Source organism: Periplaneta americana, chromosome 10, assembly GCF_040183065.1.
Source record: "Periplaneta americana isolate PAMFEO1 chromosome 10, P.americana_PAMFEO1_priV1, whole genome shotgun sequence".
In the NCBI taxonomy this organism is placed as follows: Eukaryota; Metazoa; Arthropoda; class Insecta; order Blattodea; family Blattidae; genus Periplaneta; species Periplaneta americana.
In genome coordinates, this window is record NC_091126.1 from 54,237,916 (window position 1) to 54,261,907 (window position 23,992).

General features: G+C 34.4%; 1 protein-coding gene across 1 annotated transcript in view; it reads right to left on the reverse strand.

The window, feature by feature from the left end:
- Nucleotides 1-23,012, reverse strand: part of Pur-alpha (Purine-rich binding protein-alpha) — a 180,504-nt gene extending 157,492 nt beyond the window's left edge. The window contains exon 1 of the mRNA XM_069837506.1: nucleotides 22,714-23,012. Within this exon, the coding sequence (XP_069693607.1) occupies nucleotides 22,714-22,756 (43 nt within the window). The 5' untranslated portion in view covers nucleotides 22,757-23,012. The remainder of the gene's footprint in view (nucleotides 1-22,713) is intronic.
- Nucleotides 23,013-23,992: the final 980 nt, after the last annotated feature.

Consider the following 23,992-nt stretch of genomic DNA (forward strand, 5'->3'; position numbering starts at 1 on the left):
TCCATTACAAACATATTCACAGGTAGTTCAATTATTGTAGCAATATATACTAGTAAAAGTGAAGGAAAACTGGGCTCCAGGCATGACGTTATACACATATTATGGGTTTCAGAGTGGTGAAGAGCTCCATGCTTAAGAAAATTAGCAAACTACATCCTAGCACCTATTCTAAAATAAAGATAAAAAAAAAAATTTCAGGCACTTAGAAGAAATTCTTTATTCTCTGGTGCTGTAGTAACCTTCCTAAATGTTGGATTTATTTATTTTAACATTTATTGCTACCACAAAGCAATAACACAAAATGTAGGCAAATGTAAACCTTCATCACATAGCAGGGAGATAAACTAGAATTTGATGAAAGCAAGTAAACTTGTCTGGATTGCAGTGACCAAAGTTTGTTTGGCCTAAGCCTAACAAAGATATTTAACAACAAACATTTTCGGGACACAGTAAAACATGGTAAGGGAATGTGATGGTATAAGGATGTATGGGACATTCTGGTTTTGGAAATTTAACATTAATAAAAAAGATGAATGCTTGAATCAATGTTCACAATGCAAACTACTAAGCAATGCCGACAAGTTGAGAATAAATGACTCATACTATTTCCAGAAGGATAAGCTAAAGCATACTACTTTGGGTATAATATTACAGTTGTTCTACAATGTCCAAGGAAGACTAAGTTACCTTCCCCAATCTACAGATAGCCCCATAGAAATTATATGAAGCCTTTCTGACAAAGAAGTGAGCGAAAGAAAAATGTTCCATCTCAATAATACTAAATATTTCATCAAGAACTAGTAACATTAATTGCAAATGAACTGCAAGCTGTGATCACTGAAAAAAGGAATACATGCAAAATATTAGAAATTATCACAAATTTTGGTTTTTAATTGACTAGTGTAATATGTAGTCAGCTATGTATGCAATGGAGAGAGAAAGGAAATGGCCATCCTACCCCATTATCTCCTGGCCTAGTTGCCTCATAACTGGTGCCTTCTTGGTATCACTTGTGAGGTTCAGACCTGTCTTCAGACAGTTAACTAAACAACAATTTTTTAATGTACAAATTTTTTTCTCCTACCGAAATATTATTAGGTATATTAACAGTACCGGTATGTAAATTGTTATTTTATTACAATGTTTCACCAACAGAGATGCTCTTAATTTTGTTAATTTGAGTAACAAAATTGTTGATAGTAAACTGCGTTTTATGTATGCAAACTGCAGGAAAACTAGACATGCAAGTACATCTTGGAGCTACTGTTTCATGTGTGTTCTATGTCACTCTCCCTACTCAGCCAACTCATACCTTACAATGCTACAACATCGTAACAATTTAATTAAAACAGTTGTACAGCACAATATGTGAAGGACTTAATTACTGTAGTTTTTCTCACTGCTGTTGCAATATTACACTGGCATTCCCTGAAATACATCGATATTTTTATTTTACTTGTAACAATCTTCCACACAAAATACTGGTCGACACAGCAAACATGTATATTGGCGACTGGCAGAATCATACCATATGACATCATACGTCTTGACATACAACTCGGTGCTACCAAAGGTTACCAAGCTTCCTAAATATAATAGATTTGTAAATCATAACTGTGGAGGATTTTTGCAACTAATATTTTAATTTTCCAAACAATATGTTTATTTTACAATTTTACAATTACCAGTCACAACAAACGGTTTGTGGTTTGGTTTAAAGGAATTGTTGCTTCACCTTCCATTTTTCCATGTCACAATATTTTATGACATTATAAGCAATATACCTAGTCTGGCTGTGTAAAAGAGGTTGTTGATTAGGAGACATGTTAGCTCACTTTACACAAGAATATCCTTCTTCACTGCTGGCTGGATTGGCTGATGGCAGCATGTAAAGTTTAGCAGTGCGCTTTACATGACCATTGGTAGCACTAGCTATTGCAGTGAACTACATAACTGAACTACAGCACCGCCTCCAATCTGATACGCATGTTTGCTGTGTCAACCAGTAATAGTTGAGATTTGATAATGTAAACAAGCTAATTTTATGGAGGAGGAGAAACAGAAATTTAAAAATGTACATATATCCTTATGTTCCTGAAATAAATGTGATTTGAAGAGTGTATATATATATATATATATATATATATATATATATATATATATATATATATATATATATAATGAAATATTTTACGATGCTTTATCAAAAGTTGTGGTTATATGAATCAGATGAAAGTGATAGCGACAACGAAATGAGTACAGGGTTCAGCACCGAAAGTTACACAGCATTTGCTATTAATAGGTTGAGAGAAAACCCCAGGAAAAATCTCAACCAGGTAACTTGTCCCAACCAAAATTTGAACCCGAGCCCACTAGTTTCATGGTCAGACATGCAAACCATTATTCTGCAGTGGTGGACAAATATACTGTACATCTTAAGTGTTCAAAGAATACTTCAAATGTAAACAGCAACACCACACATGTTATCTGCAGAGGAAATAATAATGTAGTTAAAAGCCAATTACCTAAGTTCACTTTATTTAACAACAATTTTGAATGTCAAATATATTCAGTGTATCCAAAATGTCATGAATGAGATTGACAGGATAAATTATTGCACTAGGAGAGAATTCCTCATACAGCTGCTTTCCTTTTCCACCACAAATTTCATAGAATCTGTCAGGGCCTGAACATGAAGTCCATTTGGTGGAAAGCCATTAGCTGCTTGAGCTATGGCTAGTCCTACTAACAAAGTAAAGGAAGTCAAATTTGTAGTGAGATGGCATATTGTGTGTTAGTTCACAAAAGAAAATTGATTTTGTTCCATACAGTTCTAATTTTTCACATACTTCAGCAAAGAACACAAATTTTAGTTTCAACTCTTGAAAGTATAGTAGGAAGGAAAACAAAGATATTAATATTCAAATATTTTACAGCAAAATATGTGGCAAAATAAATTCAACACTTTTTGCTTTCAAATTTACAAATGGCTGCATTATACCGCATACTTTATAGCAAGGTGATCCAACCTTTCATTACTTGAAGACCAATCGAAATATTTTATGAGAGGGTGAGGGCCATGACTTCAATTTAAAGTTGTATCTGCCTATCACTTACTCTTCATTTACACTAAAAGTCATTCAGAGAAACTTCAATTTACTTATTTAAAATACCTTTCAAATTGTTAAAAATAGATTAGAATTAGATCCAAATACAATTCACTTGTTTATTTAACACAAAACATTATGCAAACTTCAACTAATTTCCTCATTTGACACACTTTCAAATTAGGAAAGTTTCTGTGAAGACTGTCACTATTTTTCTGACAAGTGTTTCAATGTCAACTTTAAACTCTGTGAGGGAAGTCTCAGACTTGATTCTAGTGCATCATTTTCAGTGCAATTTTTAGTTTTTTTTTTTTTAATTGCTGAAAAAGCACTTCACACATATGTACTGTACTGTCAAATAACATTTCAAATGAGAATTTACGCAGTTTAGGAAAACAAGGAACATCACATTTTTTATCTAAAAGAATGGATCAGCCTGAAAATCACAAAACTTCATTTGAAGGTCAGAGGGTACGGTAAGTTTCCATGGAGTTGTTGAAGAGAGTAAGTTTTGGCTTTAGATCATCAAAGTCTAATCTCTTCTTGATCTTCTCATCACTTATGATTTCCTGAAATTCGCTGAACTTTGCATTTTTTTTTTCCTTTCAACTTATGACAAGATGGGAAGTGTACTTAATTGTTTGCTTTTAAGGTAATTTGCATTACATATACTACAGAATCCTTCAATATATCCATAGAGATGAAAGATATTTTGTTTTGTACCTTCCAATTTCAGATTTAAATATTTAGATGGATACTAAATCAGTCACGAGGGCGAGTGTATGTATGAATTCGTTACCCTCAGCTTATCTTGATATTCATACTCAATATTTTCATTTTTCGTAGAGGTAAGAATTTCATTCCTTAACCCAATATATTGCTTCAGACAATTTCCAGCACTAAGACAGCATACTTCACAGTACAATGAAATGTCACCATATTCAGTTTCCAAAGTATTCAAGATTGCAACAAACACTCTTGTGTCTATGTGCTTTTTGCCTTCCCTTATTAGATTTGCAATATTTAGAAATGTTTTCATTGTGTTACTAAGTCTTACGACTTTTCCACACATTGCCTCCTGGTGGATAATATATTGAAAAAACAAATATTGTATTCCTTTTTCCCTTGAAAGTCCTAGAAGCCCATTATTATGGTCAGCCATAGCTTTAGCTCCATCTGTTGCTATGCCAGAGAATTTATAAAACCTCCATACTCAGAAATTACATTATCCAATGCCCTAAATATGTCAGTTCCTTTGGTACTGGCTTCTGTATGTGTGAAATTGTAATGTATTGGGAAGCAAGATGAATGACAATATGTCAAATGCCTGAATATAAAAAGTAATGATAATAATATTCTTCTGCTTAATCAGTTTCTGCCTCAAATTATTAAACACACATCATCTTGTGGCTCCTTGGTATTTGTTATATTTTGTTTTACGCAAACTAGTATAGTGGTTATACAAATCTGGCTTGCAGGTATAAAGCTGTAAAGCTGACTTTAATAATAAAATTGTTCCAGGGCCAGGTACCAAACCCGGGACCTGAGCACACCAATGCTCTACCAACTGAGCTACCCAGGAACTATACTAGACCTCAGCTCAATTATTCCCCTTATAACCACATATCTCAAGTGGGTTGACAGACTGTCACAGCCCATGTAATTTTGTGGTTTTCTGTTATTGAACAGTACCCTGTATTACACAAATCTGGCTTTCAGGTATAGCTCCCTGTAAAAAAAAATAAAAAACTTTGCCACTTGGACTGACACTGTCGTTTTTCTTCTGCAACACGCTGTCTTTTTGGCTCTGCCACTTTGAACCACGAGTATACTAAATGTTACAATTAACACAACTTTAAGCAGCTACTACTGTCTTTGACAGTTTTATTAATCAATTTAGTTTAAAATATATTACCTAGTTTTATTTCAATTTGTATAATCAGAATTTTTTTTTAAACGGCAAGGATTCAAAGAAACTAATACTTACAATACAACATCTTAAAACTCAAATCAATCAGAAACTACAAGTCTTGAATATAAAATTTCATACTGAAATCTAACTTATAACTTCTCTTGTTGGTTTATACATAATTATTACAATATATTTTTAAAATTATATGAAAGGTTCAAGGGCAAGCAAAATTAGTACGAGGGGTGGTGTGTGGCCTGCAGGTTGGACAAGGCTGCTTTACACCATGCAAAGTATGCACTCTTAATTACCAGTGTCTCACAGGCACCAATATTCTGTAACATTTACATACTTTACATAAATTTCATACCGCTCAATAGTTTTATATTGTACACTAGACTATTCAAAACACTTCACATACCTTTTCATGGATCTTGTAAATGACTTAGTTACAAAAGCATCCATTTTCATTCCAGTTGGTATAAACAAACAACAGTTTAAATTTTTACGTTTTTCAATGTTGTTGTTTAGTCAACTGTCCAAAGACAGGTCTGAACCTCACAAGTGATGATGGGATCTTTTACTAACTACATCAATAATACACAAACACAGTACTTTATTATTTTCCTTTATTCTTCTATTAGTTTAGAAACCTAACAATTTTCAATCCTGTAAAGTTAAACAAAATATTTCTCATTTTCAACATATCCTTTAAACATAGTGAACCAACTTTATCTTTACAATGCTAACAAAAATAATAATAGAATTTGTTTTCGGATTGAAGTTCTAATGTATATATATCTTTAATTATTGGAATGAAGCTCAACCACATTCATGGTATCAGAAAATAAATATAACAATGCACTATAAACTGGGAAACTATGAAGCATGAACGTCCACATGGGCAAACAATTCTTCATACACAAGACAATAAATGTGATATAACTGCATTGCTGATTTCATTTCATGGTTCTCAACTGCAGATGACAATACGTGTGTAATTTGAATCTGACGGAGGTTAACCAAATGCGGGCAGTAACCTCCCTGTTCACAGATGTGTATCTGCTCCTCGTCTTAGAATTGCCTTGTGTTGTCATAAATGGTTGTATTATACCAACCTGATTCTATGACTGCATTTATATAAATAAGAACGACATCTTCAAATTTTACCTTTAAAGGGACTGACCAAATTTGAAACCTCCATAAATCTCAATAAAATAAGCGATTGCTTTGAAAAATGTCAACATGTTTTAATGACATACTATTATTGTGGTTACAGAGCAAGCAACACTGCTCCTTTATCAAAATCTAAATTCGACATGCACAAATAAGTGCGCTCTTAAGCTTCCATGTAATAATATATAATACTGCATAAACACTTACTAAAGATGGTATATACAAGTGAATTAATTAAAAAAGATACTTATATATGTAGTAAAAAAAAACTTGAACCTCTTCTCAGTTTTGGGGAATTGTTTCAAGTTATGTATTTCAGCTAACCACATTATTGAACAGAGTGTAAACTGGTACTTCCGTAGAAGTTCTGATGTGTACAAATGCACGCATATACTTCAGCAAGAATATCACAGTGATACCGGCGTATATACATATACAGCATTTTTCACCGTAATATTAATACAGTGATCTTTTAAAGTGCATAGTTGTGGAATTATATTAGACAAGTACAAAATCTGTTTTCTTCTTGACATACTTCACAAAATACGTCAAGTGAAACTTTTATAATAAAATTATCTTCAAATATTTTTCCATTGCCAATTTAATAGAGTATTTGAACTAAATGCAAAAGGAAAGATCCGTGAATAAAATTCCATTCTCGCAAGTGGAAATGCATTTTAACACACAAAATATTCAAATTAACTGCTCAGTATTACATGTCCATTAATTCATTTTTCTGCTGATACAGTCCCAGATCAACAAGAAATTTTCTTCCTGCATTATAGAAAACCAGGAAAGGGAGACAACACAAACTTTTAAGTCCTGAATCACCAATATCTGCACTTATTATTCAAATGAAACTGACACTGTACAACATTATCTGAATATAACAACTTCCAAATAACAAGAACACTAAATTAGGTTCACAAGCCAAATCATCTACTGAAACAATAAGATCTCCACACTAACAATGTTTCAAACATACTAAATACTAAACATGTTTGTCTGAAATTAGCGTTTTAAAATACTAAACGTATTTGACTGAAATTCGTGTTTTAAAGAAGTTTCGGCCTTTCCTTTCCCCAAAGAGGAAAATTGGCATTCTTCTCTAACATGACAGCAATGCTTGAAATGGAAAATAAAAATGTAGCAAGTAGTGTGAATATCAACAGTTGCCCTTCTTAAAGAAAAAAATAATAAGTTGGAAATGAGGGTGAGAAAAGAAAGAGAAAATCGTAATTTCAATACACACCGGCTACTAAGAATGAGAAACTTCACACCGATTCTTTCAAATTTATTACTTTGTTACATTTTCTTTTCTATTGTAGACCCATAAGGGAAAAAAATTCTGTTATCTACAATATGCAATTCAAAAGGAACAGGTAAACATTGGTACAATAGTGAGTCAGAAATGAAGGAAATTTGTCATACTGTTACATGCTACATTCCTGGGAAATTTTAATTTCAGGAAAATGTGATTTCCCCTCAAGCAAATGGAAGAGCAAAAGTGTTTAAAAAATAAAAATTAATTGCTACATGCAGATTTTTAATTCAATAGTAATGCTCACGTCCATCAAACCCATGAATTTCACATATTTGCTAACATACATCTAAATACCTGTGGACCATTGTTGTTCACTCAACTGACCAAAGGCAGGTTTGAACCTCATGACACCAATTAGGCATCGCTCATAAGGCAACTAAGCCAGGAGATAATGGGGTAGGGTTGCCAGTTCCTTTCCCCCTCCATTGCATACATTGTTGACCAGTAAACATGTTCCACTAATCAGACATGTGGGCCATCTGCAATACTGACTATAGTGTTAGCATCAATGAAGAATTCTCATATTATTGCAATTCCAGCTTTCAATTCAAACGAAAATTTCACTCAACAATTGCACTAAATAAAGCATTCGACATAACAGAATTGTAAGTGCATAATACAAAGTTGTTAATGTTTTGGCATGTCGACTGGCCGACACTAGTCTACCATCTGCCACCCACTCTACTTCTCAGTTATACCCTTCACATTGACACGTCCATGCATGTTGTGCAATTGTGTGATGTAATTGTTGTGAGTGAAGTTTCGAGTGAGATATCACATAGAATGACTCACTATTTGACTCTGGAGGAAAGAATCTCTGAATATTCAATTGCCGCTGAGACAGGCAGTACATAAGTGAATAAACTTGAGAACACAGGGTTAGTGTTAAAAAAAAAAAACGCCCTAGAGACAGATAAGTTTTAACAGAGGCTAGATTAGATGACATTAGCGCTATTCTCATTCACCACAAAAATCACTAAAAATTACCTCAGCAGACTGGAGTGTCTATCATCTGCAAAAAAAAAAACAACAAAACCAAACAAAAAACAAAAACACACAAAAAAAAACAAAAAAAAAAACAACAACAAAACGCAACATGTTTATTAGATCTTAAACCTTATCACTATACCAGCGTGCATGCTCTAAAAGAAGGTGATCCATATTTGAAAGTGATTATTGCAATTCGTTTCAGGAACTGAAAGATAATACTGAATTAGAAATTACAAGAATTTAGGTGGAAGAACTGGGGAGAGTGAATGAGAATATATTTAGTTGATATTCCACTTGTGTGGGACAAAAGCGTCGGTATTTATAGTACCTATTATAAGGTAAGTGTGTTGCAGTTTAATTGCAATGTCATCTCACTACATCTCGCCAAAATATTGTAGAAAATTGTAAAAATTGTAAACAAATAACTGTTATATTGTAAAATTTTGACGTGTTCCACATCTTAAAGTTTCATTGCTCATGTAAGATCTATGGAATATAATAAATGAAATGAAAAAAATGGAACGATACTAATTCTGGCAGCCACAACTGTACTCCTTGCCGAGGACCTGCAAACCAGTACATTGGCAAACCAAACTAATAACTATGCAAAAAAGAATGACTATAGTGAAGAGTGAAACCTCACTGAGCAAAGGTGAAATCTGTATTATACTAAAATGTTGTTGGGGAAGGTTTACTTTGAACAGATTCATTCTCCTTACCATCAGTGATCAATTCACCAATGAATATTCCTAATACAGAAAATAAAGTTTAGCTTAAAATACAGTCATTACAGAGTCCATGAATTAGTAATTTTTAATTTCATACAAATGAGAGACTAGAGTCACAGATGTATCAAAATTTAGTGTAGTCTCTCTGAAAATCTTAATTTACATATAAACTGCTTTCATTGCACCAATGCTTTTGGTAATGCCACTGTACGTCAGTGTTAATTAAAAGTATCCACATCATTTCAAATTCTCGTTTTGCCAAAAGTATAACAATATAACAACAAAGTTTTAAAATAAAAATAAAAGATTTTTTTTTTTTTTGGTATTGTTTGAAAGCCAACCACACTCCTGTACAATTATTAATTATCTGACTTATTATGCTCCACTCAGCATGTCGCAGAGAGATTATAAAATAACAGAAATGTTCTTCTGTAAGGTTTTTTTTTTCTGTTATACAGCAAATTCATGGAATTATCTAAAATTAGATATCAAGAACTACTGACGTTACTACGTAAACATTCAATGAATTGAGCAAGTACATTCTTGGGCTGTAGGAAACTATTCGGCTTCTAGTCCACAACTGTGGAGTAATGGTTAACATGTCCAATCATGAAACGAACGTGCCCAGTTTCAAGTTCTGATTGGGACAAGTTACCTTGTTGGAGTGTATTTCTTCAACCAATTGAAGCAGAATTGCTGGGTAACTGGTAACTTTCAGCATTGGATCTTGGCAGGACTCATTTTGCCACCATTAAAACAAATGTCATTATCATTACCACAGCCTGGGTTAAGTTCACAGTGCAGCATGCTATATACATACAAGAGTGTGGTCGTTCAGTGACAAATCATTCACAGAACAAGAGTGGTAAACACAATAAGACTTAGGCTACAGTGCAAGATTTTGTGCCCCCCCTCTGCAAAAAGAAAAAAAAGCATCTTCTACCACAAAGGAATACTATGTAACAAAACATTTGGGCAATTTCACGAGTAACGGAATGACAATAGTTCATTTTTTTAATAGTTTTAATAGAGATGTAGACCACAAAAATTAAAATTAAGGTAAATTTTTTACTGTATTTTCAACAAGGCAAATAAATATAATTTTCATGGAATACAAAATTTATTTTCCACAAATGTAATTAGTGTCACATCAAAGGAAGCACAATTGTTTGTATGCATCTAAGTCTGATTAGTGTAATATATAGATAATCAGCGATGTGTGCAATGGAGGGGGAAAGGAACTGGTCATCCTACCCCATTATCTCCTGGCCTAGTTGCGTCATAAGTGGTGCCTTGGTATCACTTGTGAGGTTCAGACCTATCTTCGGACAGTTGACTAAACAACAAACAAAAATGTTCTTGGAATGACATCATTTGGGCATGTATCTTGTCCTCATAAATACAAAAATTGAACTCACTTACATGCTATAGTAAAGTACAAAAATTATATTACAGAAAGGGATGAATGAGAAATAAAATGGTATATGAATGAAATATTTCCCACCAATATTATTGTATTAAAAAAAACATTCAAAATAGTAACAGAATGACAATATACAGTAATGGAATGATACTTTCATTCTGCTTTGGTGATAGGGTCCGAGAAATTGTAGTTAATCCTTTGATCAAAAGTAGGTGTTGGCAGTTTTCCTAAAATTTGGTCTTATTCTACCCATTATTCATCTTCTTTTGAGGGAAATATAAATATTTTTCCATTTTCATCATTTCTTCTGAGAAATATAATTTTGTGTTTTTTTTTTTTTTATCAACATCAGTCACCTGATCCACATACAACTGAGTACTTCTTTTTCCAGCATATGATACTAAAGCAAAATCCCCTAGAAGTAAGGCGAAAAGCCACCAGCGTGGCTCAGTCGGTTAAGGCATTTGCCTGCTGGTCTGAAGTTGCGCTTGAGCGCGGGTTCAATCCCCACCTGGGCTGACTACCTGGTTGGGTTTTTTCCGAGGTTTTCCCCAACCATAAGGTGAATGCCAGGTAATCTATGGCGAATCCTTCGCCTCATCTCGCTAAATACCATCTCACTATCACTAGTCTCATCGACACTAAATAACCTCGTAGTTGATACAGCGTTGTTAAATAACTAAAAAAAAAGTAAGGTGGAATGGTTGTCCATCCCCTGTGTTACACTCACATTTTGCAAAATTTGCTTTTTAAAATTCGAACAAGTTTCTGAAATGATAGTGAATATTTAAATGTCACTGATTTATGTATGGAGCATAAAATTCTTGCATGACAGCATGAGCGTTTTTAGTCTGCCCTACTGGAACTATTCCAGTCCACACACTGTCCAAGTCATCTTTATCTTTTGTAATTTCAATGGCAGAATCGTAAAAAATAATTACACCTTGACTTCTCTCATTTGCAGTGCTTATAAAGTTCTCAGCATTTCTCACTTTATGTTGGCCTGCCATGCAGGTTGTCCATACTGCTCGCTTTATGTTCCAAGAAGCCCATCAACAATTCCAAAGGAGTGCCGTGAAGCTATTACTCCATAGCATTCTTTAAAAAAATGTTAGATTGCAAATAGAAAACGTTGTTTAAACTGACTGACAGCACCATCATTCATGAAAGTAACAGTTCCTATGTTTAGATTAACAGTTTTAAAATGCTTTATAATTCATCCACGAATGCATGTACAAAATATTTATTGTAATCAAGCTCATCACTAATAACAGCATAGGAATATCCAGAATTTTGTGAGTTCAAAACATATGCTGTAAAGACAGTGGTTTGTGCCTCTGACCATTATGTACTCTGAACCTCATTCTGCACCCAAGCTGTATAATTTTCTGCGAAGTTCATTTGCAGATTTCTTCTTTTCTTCAAAAAAATCTGGATTGTTGTCGTTTGATAAATGTGTGACATAAGAATTGGAGTAGCAAATTGGACAGAGCATCAAGATATTGAATAACAGCTCCATGAGTTTCTTTCAGAGTAACTCGCTAGTTCATTAACCATCTGTTTTGAAAATCCCTCATTTAACACTCAAATGACCGATGGGACATTTTTGCCTTATTCCAAAATTTAAACACATCTCCCTCTTCTAAATTATTTTCAAGGGAAGTTGGGGATTTCTGACTTCTAATATTTCTTGGTGTAGTCCATTTTGAAAAAAGTTGTCCCTCTCGAACGCATAGTTTGTGAAAAAATGTTAGAAATACCTATAATGACCAATGGGATATTTCCCACAGAAATTAAGCGCTATTGGTCATTACAGACCTACATTATTAGCGGTCGTCAGTTTTGTCGATTACTGATAGAAAGAACATGATTGGTGAGTCATATGTAAATAATATGACCGTAGCATAGCATAGCATGTCGTGTTGTGTAGCTGTGTTGAGAGACAGTGGGAGAGCGAAGGAGACGGCACTCATCCCGGCCACTTAGTCACTCGTAAGGAGTGCACCTCTGTACAAAATGCATTGGACATTGTGCCACTGTCACATATTCTATGACACAGTACATGATGATAGACCACCAAAGGGAAAACTGAGAGGCAGAACTTAAACTGAGGGGATTTGATCCAGCATTGTGACTGGAATCAGATGTGACTTAGTGGATAAAGCATCAGCACGTAGAGCTGAAAACCCAGATTCGAGTCGCGGTGCTGGAGAGAATTTTTCTCTGTTCTATCCATCCTTCATCATATGGAAAGTTTTGTTTACAACTTTGACATTCTGACAAAAAACATAATATGTCCCTGCAGTAAGTGCTGTTTGAATGAACAGTACCTGTGCAGTCATATTTCTGTTTTGTCATACAGACGAGCATTTTATTTCATCAGAGTTGCACTGAATGCTGATGCGGCACAAATGTTCCAATGTCTCAGCTCTAATCATGAGACAAATAAGCCAGGAGATAATTAATTAGGCTGGCCAGTAACATGCTTGTAACATATGGTCTACAATTAGAAATCATATTGTTCTCTCATGTCTCAAAAAAAAGGAAACTAATTTCACAGCCTCCAATTTTTTAAGGGATGAAGGAAAAGATTTACAACTAAGCGAAAATGGCCAGGTTTGGTACTGGGCAATTCCATGAAAAAGTCAACCACATTCCCAAAATATGGAATCATGTTGACATTCAAAATGATTGCATAAATTGATGCCCCTGTACACAAATTTAATGTCTTCAGCAATATTCAGTTCCTCGTCGGTATTTTTTTTCGACTGCTGACACAAATTCCAAATGACTTTCAAGACCCTAAGATTCCACAGTGTTAATTGATATTTACACAACCAAATCTTACTGTACAGGTATGTTCATTATTTGAAACTGATAAATTTTGAAAATACATATTTATATTAAAGAACTAATTAACAGTTAAATCATAGTAGATCATCAGCCATAGAATTACAAATATGCCTGCGAAGTACTGTAGCACCTGCACACTAATTCCGTGACAAAATTATGCAAAAGTAACAACAGTGGAGCCATCTTCAGGTGCAAAGCAGTAATATTGTGCATGCAAGGCTAAGCTTTCAAGATAAACAAAGCTACAGATTAGTAAGAAAATTTTTCAATTATTCATGTTCCTGTAGTGATGTCACAGAATCATTTAATGTGCTCATTCTGTAAGGCAAAAATTACAATGATGAAGCAGACGTAGGCATTGTCTGCATAAACATGATAGTCGTATTAATTTAAAATGCACTGGTCAAAAAAAAGTTTTGCATATTATCATAGAATCCATATAAGACCCACAAAAGAAATAAAGTATTATATCTTGACTTTTTATGATCTTTGAAACAAGTTTCATGTATTTACCTTTTAAAGCACTAAGTCCGTTCGTAACAAGCAACAGTTCAAACGAGTTGGTCTATGAGAGTGGTCGGAGGGGTTGCTGTTTCTTGATGTTTATATTACAATAATGCCACGACACATACTATTAGCAGTAGACTGCATCAGAATAGTCAATTTAAGACAGCAAGCTATGACACAAATGGAGATAGCAGAAATCATAGGTTGTAATCAAAGTGATGTTTCTAGAGTAGAAAGAAATTCCAGGAGACTAATTCCATAGCAGATAGACATAGAGCAAGACGACCACGTAAATTAATGGCTAGAGATAATGTCTGTCCCCATCATGCCGGTGCTGTGAATAACTTCTTGCAGAGACCTGGAATTCATAGGATGAACTGGCCAGCAGCTTCTCTGGATATGAATTGTGTAGAACATGCATGGCGCCTTCTGAAAAGATCAATTGCCAATCGTCCACACCCTCCAGAAGCCATAACAGATCTGATACCAGCTGTCATACAGGAATGGGACAACCTTCCTCAAAATGAATTGAATAACCTGGTTTCCAGCATGACACGTCGTGTCCAGGAATGTGTACGAGTTTATGGAGGTTTATGGAGGCCACACGCATTACTGAATTGACTCAAGACGTGTTTTTGTTTTGTTAAATCAATGACATTTGGATTTTTGTTCAAATTAAGACTTTTTTTTTTCCTTATGTGTGCAAGAAGTTTACAATTTTATTTTTTTTTTCTTTAAGTAATTGACATGTAATAGAAATGCAAAGAAATATATGGCATATCTGATCCAGAAATAAAAAATTCTGTAATATGCAAAACTTTTTTTGCCCAGTATATTTTATAGGTGCATTAAGAACAGAGAACATGCCCTTAACTGGAGCAGAAAGAATGCGGCTTTGTAGGGAAAGAAGAAATGCTGCTGGCTTCCATGATAGACAGGGAGAAAGACAGAAAGAGGAAAGCAGAAAGAAAAAGAAATATGAGTTCCAGAGAAATAAAACATCTGAAGGCATCCCACAGAGAAGCACAAGCAAGGTATCAGGCAAAGAGAGTTTTCAGTCTTGAAGCACAAGCACCAACAAGTAGGACTACAAACTCCATTTCGTCCAGCAGTCTGTCACCATACAGAAGTAAGCAGAACCTTGGGAAAGCGGTAAAATGTGTGAAGTGTAGCCTGCCAGCAAGCCCAAGAAAAATAGTTCAGTGTCTCAGCACGCAATTTTCAATGCTACCACATACTCTGAAGGTTTCTAATGATGGGAATGCTGTTACAAATACCTTAGTGAGGGACTTCTATATGTGTGATGACATTTCTTGGATGTCTTCAGGGTGCAGACTATGTGGTAATACGTAAATGAAAGTAGGGAGAAGGAAACACATCAGAAGACATTCATGCTTATAACATTGAAAGAAGCATACAATTATTTTAGGGAAAAAACATCCAGATGTGGAATGTGGTTTTTTCACTTCCGCACCCTGCATCTAGTAAGTATTAGGCGCGTTGGTGATCTACCACACACGTCCTGCACATGCAAGTAGCATGAAAATATCAGACTACTTTTGACTACCCTTTCAAAATATGGTGAAGCTAATACTATAGCGCAAAATACTTTAAGAGCTTTCCTTGAACTAATTGTGTGATGTTGAAGAGTGCATGCTGGGATCATGCCTGATATGCACATGAAAGTCCAATGACTGCATTCGGACTATACGTTCGTTCCAACAACAGTCAGGAACCATCCGTAACCATCGTGAGCATGCGCAGTACAGAAAAAGTGTTCCAACACAATCCGAACCAGTCCTGAACCGGAAACATGTACTGCAGTCGGGCGTTCCAACAAGCTTTTGACACGGGTTCGAAATGGTCAAAAATAGTCCACGGATTGAGGCATGTACAGAAGAGTATGCGAGACGCGCATGCGCATAAGCTCACCAATGTCTCCTTGATACTGAAGAAAGACATGATCGACTGTTCACATCAATGAGGTTAAAGATGAAAAGTGACAGTACAGACGAATAATAAAACTAGAGATTTCATTTAAATTTTCGCCAAAAAGAAAGGGAATGGAAATTAATTGGGTATTGAAATAATTTGAACATGCAGCTTTGATTAAAAGTATAATAAATAACGTACATAAATTAATAATTAAAAAACGAACTATTTTTAGATGAGAGTCCCCCAGTACACGACATTGAATTAGCGGAATTCTTGCCTTCCATACTTTTTGTCATCTTTTAATATAAAATGATCGAAAGTCTATTTTCTGCAATTAGAATTAGTTGCGAAATAATAAGATCCCGTTCTTAGCAAAGATGATCACAGTTATAGCATCTCTGGATTTAGTACATAACGATTCGCGAAAGCGTTCCAACAGCGTCCAGTCCAGTTTCAATCCCATAGCAGATGCTCAACTAGCGCATGCGCATAAGATGGTACAGGAACCGTACATGAACTGATCCATGAACCGCTTGTTGGAACGAACGTTATGTTGCCAGAACCAGAACTCCATATGAAGTGGGAGCAATGAAAACAAAAGCTAGGGACCCACCATGCTAAGGCTGAGAAAGAGGGAACTGTTACCAAGTGTCTTGATGTGCTGGACAGTCAATTTGCTACATTCAGAATGCACACATTCATAAAAAAAAAGTGCAACATTTCAAAATTCAAAATTAAAAAGAATCCTGTCATGATGAAACAGATCCTGCAGGTAGACTTTGCAGAAAATTCCTCAATAATTAATAAAAATGAAATCCAATTTGCATTTGCATACTTCAATGGCTGCCTCCAGGTGACACTTTTCACAGCATGTATGTGGACAGCGATAGGGACATATCCATTCACAATCATATCAGATAAAATGTCACACGTCAAGTAGCCTATGCTGTAGATGGCTTTCTGAAGTTGCTGCTGAGGAAAATGAAGCAGATGGAGCCAAACATAAAATGCATCAAAGTGTTTTCTGATGGTGCTGCCTGCAAACATGACATTTGTTTATGATAAGTTTGCGTTAAAGCAACTTTAGTGACTTTTTTTGCCACCAATCATGACAAGGGTGATGCTGATGGAACTGGTGGAGAACTGAGAAGACAGGCATGCATGGCCATTCCATCAGGCTCAGCCCATATTACTGATGCCATGTCTATGCACAAATACTGTGAAGGAAGGAATGCAAAGATACATGTCAGATACCTATCAGCTTTTGACATTCAACAAACACGAAAGGACAATGATGCCCGATGGGATAATCTGAAGTCGAAGTCTAGTATTCCTTGCACAAGGAGCATGCAGTCTATTTTTGTACAGGATCGGTCCACCATCACATGCTGAAGGAATATCATGATGCAGCAACATACAACACTTTTGAATTTGGGACACACCAATGTGAAATTCGTGATCTGACACTTACAGAACCCCGGCATGGAACATCTACAGCCAGGGTAGGAAGCTTTGTCTTGGTAACATATGCTGGTAAGTGAAGCAGAAAGTCCTACGTTGCACAAATAATGACAACAACAGAGACAGAATATGAAGTGCTGAATCTGCACTGCAATGATAAGAATGGCAAAGTTTATGTATTCCCAGAACCAGAAGATCGTTGTTAGGTTCATACAGACGATATCACCTTTCTTTCTGAGGAGCCAGAGATGTTAGTGACCAGAAAACGTGTTTGTTATGTATACACCAGTTCTATTTCTGGAAAATAGGTAAATAATGGATAATATTGGTAAGCAGCCAATCATGCATATCAGGTGGTGATTCTATGTATAGTTCATGATTTCATTAGACTTATGTTTAATTTAAAAAATTTTACTTGTTTCGTTTGTAAATTAGTGATAATGGGATAAATTTTGATTCCGAGACACTGATTCCATGAAATGACATCATTTTAGAAATTCCTACAAAACTCTTGCATATCTGAAATTAAGAGATATGTTTTCTTTTGCATTATGTTTCTTACGAATGAAAAAGTTATGTTCGTTATGTCTTCACCAGTTCTATTTCTGGACAATAGGCAAATAACGAATAACATTGGTAAACATGCAATCATGCATATCAGGTGGTGTTCTATGTATAGTTAATGATTTCATTTGATTTTGTTTAATTTCAAAACTGTTACGTGTTTTGTTTGTGAATTAGTGATAATGGGATAAATTCTGATTCTGAGGCACTGATTCCATGATGTGACATCATTTTAGAAATTCTTACAGAACTCGTGTATACTTGAAGATAAGAGAGATTTTTTTTTTTTTTTTTTGCATTATGTTCCTTGCATCATATACTTTCTAAAGTTTTCTGATTCTTCTTTAAAAATCACAGAAATACAGCACTGGGGCACACTTCCGAACAGGGGCAGCAGTATTTCCTCTAAGGTTAGAGCCCAGTTTAGATGTGTGTGAGTGTGTATCAATCGAAAATTAGGGGCTAGAAAATTTTGAGAATAGGACGCATGTTTATGACATTTTTTTCGATTAATACACACACACACCTAAACTGGGCTCTAACCTTAGGGGAAATGCTGCTGCCCCTGTTCAAAAGCGTGCCCCGGCACTGTTACTGCATGCCATCACACTGTGGTTGACCCAAAGATGATTCCACGACATTAGTATTATTTATTTATTTGTTATATGCTGTCTTGCAATTCAAAAATGTCATGTTTCCATGATGTACACAGGTTACTGTACACCACAGTGTCCATGACATATTCCTTCCCTTTTTCCATCCTTAGAGCTGTCAAGAAAGTCCAAAACTGATTTCGTGATGAATAGAATTGCCCTACTGGTCAGAATAGAACTTCAAGGATGTCAAACTACCCAAGCTTTCTTGAGAGTACAATTTCTGGGAATGAAATGAATTAAGAGAATAAAATTTACTCTTGTATTGTCACAAAAAATAATTATGCACAAGTGAACTATTTGACACGTAGTTGCTAACATGCTCCATTTTGTAACATAAGGCATGCACAATAATAAAACTACGTTTGTCACCAGAAACTATATTTCATCATCCAAGTCCTCTAACTGAAATAAGCACTAGGTTTACTTAAATAATTGTTACGATATAAAACATTTTGGAAGAACTAGAGTATAAATAATGCTGAAACCAACCATTTAGTCTAAAACTCACCACAAATAGGAAAGTCATCTAACAAAATTTAAGTGATAATCACAAATTTTATTTCCGAATATTTCAACATTCATTAGTTCACCACATGACAAACATTTTTCCAAAAGGTTTGTCTGTCTACTTTTTAAAAACCACTGAATTACAAATATGTCTTAGTAATGCTATTAAAATAGGCTAATTAAGTTCCTAATAATTCTACTGCTAATAACAATAGCTCGTAAACATGGAATGAAAATTACGATTCAAAATATTATTGCTTCCATCCAAATAATTATGTAGAGTCAATTTTAACATGCACCACATACTTGATCTTAACACTTGAACAAAGTTAATGTGACCACTATACACTGTGAATGATCACTATCAATATCAAATTTAATATTTCGGAAATGTAATGGTACTCTTCCTCTGATTAATGTCGTACATAATCACAATTAAAATACCTGATGTGCAGCTCCTCGCAAAAAAAAAAAAATGCGAAACCATCCCAAATTTTCATTTTGACAATTTTTTGCTCTAGAAAAGGGAAACTGTAACACTCCAATACACTGTATTGCGAAAATTTCTTCTGTTATTCTATATAATTCTTAAACAAGTAAATTTTTACGAACGAAAAACAAAACTAATAAAAATTATCTTCGAAGTAGGTTAATATATGTAGGAAGTGAAAAATAGAGAACAGATAAAGTGTAATCAGTATCTCATCAATGCTTCGAAGTGCAAATATAACATAATTGAATATTGCAATATGTCTACTGGCGTGAAACAAGTTTCACTCAGAGAAAACGTGTTTCCTATGTGGTAACTTAATACCTATTTAACATGCCAAACTACTGCTCAACAATTCACTCAAATTTAAGAGAAGGAATTCAAGTTCTATGTGATACGAGACTTTCAAAGTGTGCAAGGTATTCGGACATTTGCAAAATGTCAAATATAGACACACAAATTTCGGAACTACGTGTCTGTTCCAACATCAGAGGAAGCAAGGAAAGGAAAAGCCTTCTATTAGATCCCTTAACAAGAAGTAAGTCTCCAGGACCCACTACATAACTCAGTTACATTGCAAGTTATTACTTTTATTGCAAGGTACAAAAAACAAGAACCTCAGGTAAGAAATTAATACTTCCCCTGTCACCTCTGTGAATTAGACAACTACAGACATCTCGTGCAACTTCTGTATGAGGACCGTACATATCTAAATACTAAAAATTTTCAAGATATAAGTCTTCATAGGAGAATCTTAAAAATACCTACTTATTACGATCAGATATGGATAAGATTCTGAAAGGTTTAAAGATTAAAATATTTTAAGAACATTTTAAAATAATTAGTCTATCAAAAGTTCAGCAGTAATATACTGAAATATCTCGTACAAGTATACAATATTACAGAATGTACTTAGCATTCTACATAAAACACAAACTTCTATTTAATTCACAGAGCAATCAACTAAATAGCCATGTATGCAAAACGTTATAAATTAATGTGAGAAAACAAAATATGTTATAAAATATGCAGCCAGTTTTCATACTACTGTACATAGCCTATTTCATACTTCGAAATATTGGAATAGAATGTCTATAAAGCATCTACTCCCAAACCATCAGAAGAAGAAAGTCAAAAAATGTACCAAGAGAAAAACTAATATGAATTACTAATCCCTGACATACTGCACTACTGAGTTACTTCATGCTAAATAAAATAGATTTCTGCTACAGAATAATTATGAATTTCAAACCCTTCGTTAATGAAAACACAAAATATAACTCAAATAACAGCCAGGAGGCAATGGATTAAATTTTCCTCAAATTCGGTAATATATAAAGATGTTCCACAAAATTCTCAAAAACATTCATACTAATGTAAATGTCGATCATAATGGCCGGTATGTAACTGACATATCACATGTCACACTTGTAATAAAACCAAAAATATTAATCTTAAATTTCGTTCAGGAAAATTGTCGATTAACCAACCGCATGTAACAAACAGATGTTTAATCGAAATATTCTCTTACATACTTAAGTGTATTGAAAGTGTTGACTTATTTTTAGGCGGCAACAATTTATTTCAATAAATGTACATACACTAATGACATAAAAACAACCTACCAAGGAGTCATAAGTGTGAACAAGAATTTAGGCTCTATTACAAAATGCTTTCAAATATCTTATGTCCATATGATGTCAAAAACGATACTCTCCATTAAAGCATAGCCATGCCTGGTATCAGGATAACCCACTCTCAATTACGAGATGCATCTGAGTGAATTCGAAAGATGATTAGACCTATGTATGACAAATGCACAAATAAAATGAAGATAGAAACACTATCGTAAAATGATGAACAAAATGAACCACATCTCTGCAAACACACACGAGTAACATTTTTACATTTGCCAGTATGAAATAAACATTGCTTAATTATCATAAGCACTCCTTTATTTAATGCATATGCCACTAAATGAAGGATCGCCATGTTTTATACACACTTCTATCATAATGCAATACTGCTAACACTGTGATACGTCAGAAAACATCACCAATGCTGATGCATATAAGCAGCCACATTACGATATCAGTAATGTTCATCTCTGCAATGGGAATTGTTGAATTTGAACTGCCATAGGTATCACAAAATCAACAACTTGCACGAATATCATCAATTGCCTTTACACTCTTCAATATAGTGTGAAATGTCACTAGTTACTATGGTCTTATTACTTTTCCATGTAGGATACACCTCACTTGAAATGTCAGATGAATGACATATGAAGTGTTAAAATATGTTGAACACACAGTCCGTGCTGACAATTAAATTTCCATCCTTATAACCAGTGCAGCAGGTAAAAAATTCTTCGCTGCTCAAGAGCTATCAAGTAGAAAATATACATACTTTCAGTCCATACACTTTCTTATAACGATGAAACTTAAAGAGAATAAGCATAAAGCTTCACTGTTATTAGAGTATTGCACATTTAAACTTCAATAACACTTGTAACACACTCGAATAAGCTTCAGATCACCTGCAATGCATGTGAGCAATACCACATTCTCCAGCATCATGTGGAATACATTTCATCCCCCACAGCTGACAACAAATGTTTACCACTGCAACTTGATCAAAATTAAGATCAAGAATTATGTCCTGTGGTACCTTATTCAACAAGCATCCTCAACATGCATTGAAAAACAGTGATTTCTTATTGTGGAACATTCAGTTTCTTGCATCTGAATATGTTGTGACAAAATATTGTACCTTCGTTTCATCAATAAAGAAGGTGACACCGGTGAGTTAATGCCCGCCAATAAATCCCTACAAAATTACCCCCTTATGTGTTAATGTCAATACGTGCTTGTGACTTATATTACCAGAGTTTCTAAAGAAATTCTGCAAGTAAAATAAGATTGCAGCCACGCCATCTTGATTCGTCTGACTTAGCACGAAGGCAGACTAGTACATTATAACAGAAGATATACAACGATTTTGACGCTCAAATTCAATAATTCCACTGAAAAAACAATCAGTTTTCTTTAGAAAGAGTAAACAAGACGGATGTCAGCTCTTACTTTGCCCCTGAGGCTGGTCATCTCCGCTCTCTCGGTCCGACATATCCTTCTCTTGGAAAGCGATTTAACCCTCGTTTTCACTGCAAGGAATTTATTCATGCACCGGAACTGCGTCCGCAATTACTTAATACTTGAAAAATAGACCTCTATGTTAACATTAAACAATCGACCAAATAGCTAATAACCTATTAATTGCAACAAACGATTCCTTAGTATTGGCGGAAGATCGGTAGAGTACACATTTCCAAGAGGAGAATTCCGAAACCATCTAAACACTAAATAGGAGCTCCCGGAAGTGACGTTCCTAACTTTGGTCTGCTGCAGATGAGCTGTCACGATTTAACCATGCAGCCAGCTTTCTATAATTTTATATATTATCTATGCACGATGTAGGTATATTGTTCTACTTCGAACTAGCCACTTTGTAAATTACTGACTGTGAAGTAACTATATATATTTTTTAATTGTACATCAACATTCAAATGTGATTTGCATGTTTGATACTTTATATACATAATTTTCTCAAAATAAAATTTCCGTGTGAGTTTCTGTGAGTAGTTTTCTAGGCACTTTCAAATTGCCGGTCAAACTATAGTTCATGCACCCTTATTATTTAAAAGAGACGTTAATAAATAAAACAAACACCTGTATTATAAATTTCAGTCGCGGCATTGATACTTATTGCATGAATAAGGAATATATTACAGAAAAGTTTAAGAACTCCAATAATTATTCTCATACTTACGAAATAACAACGTAAATATTACATAGATACGTCATAATATCAATATAATATTAACATTTTGTAAAATTTTGTATCAACATCATACGGTACGTCTTTTAACAATGATGGTACTTTTACGTAGGTACTTAAAAGAATTAAACAAGTACCGGTATCTCCATAATTAGTAGAACATTACATGTCAGTTAATCTTCAAAGATATGAAAATAGTAAACACGAGTATATTAAACATAGGCACTGTCAAGTTTCAATTTGTTAGATCATAGTTTTTTAGATTGTTCGAATGCAGGATCTCACATGAATACAATTTTACTAAACATTAATCTATATTTCGACCAAATCTTTCAAACATATATTTGATGTAGTGAAACGTCAGTTTTTTTCTTTATAGTAATAAATTGTAGTGGGATGACAACGTTTAATATAAAATAAATACCTTCAATATGAAAACGGAATGCATTTATCATAATCCGGAATTAGTATGCCGTATGCTATGGCGAAGTAACATGTATATTTAGTCAAATTTATATGCAAAAA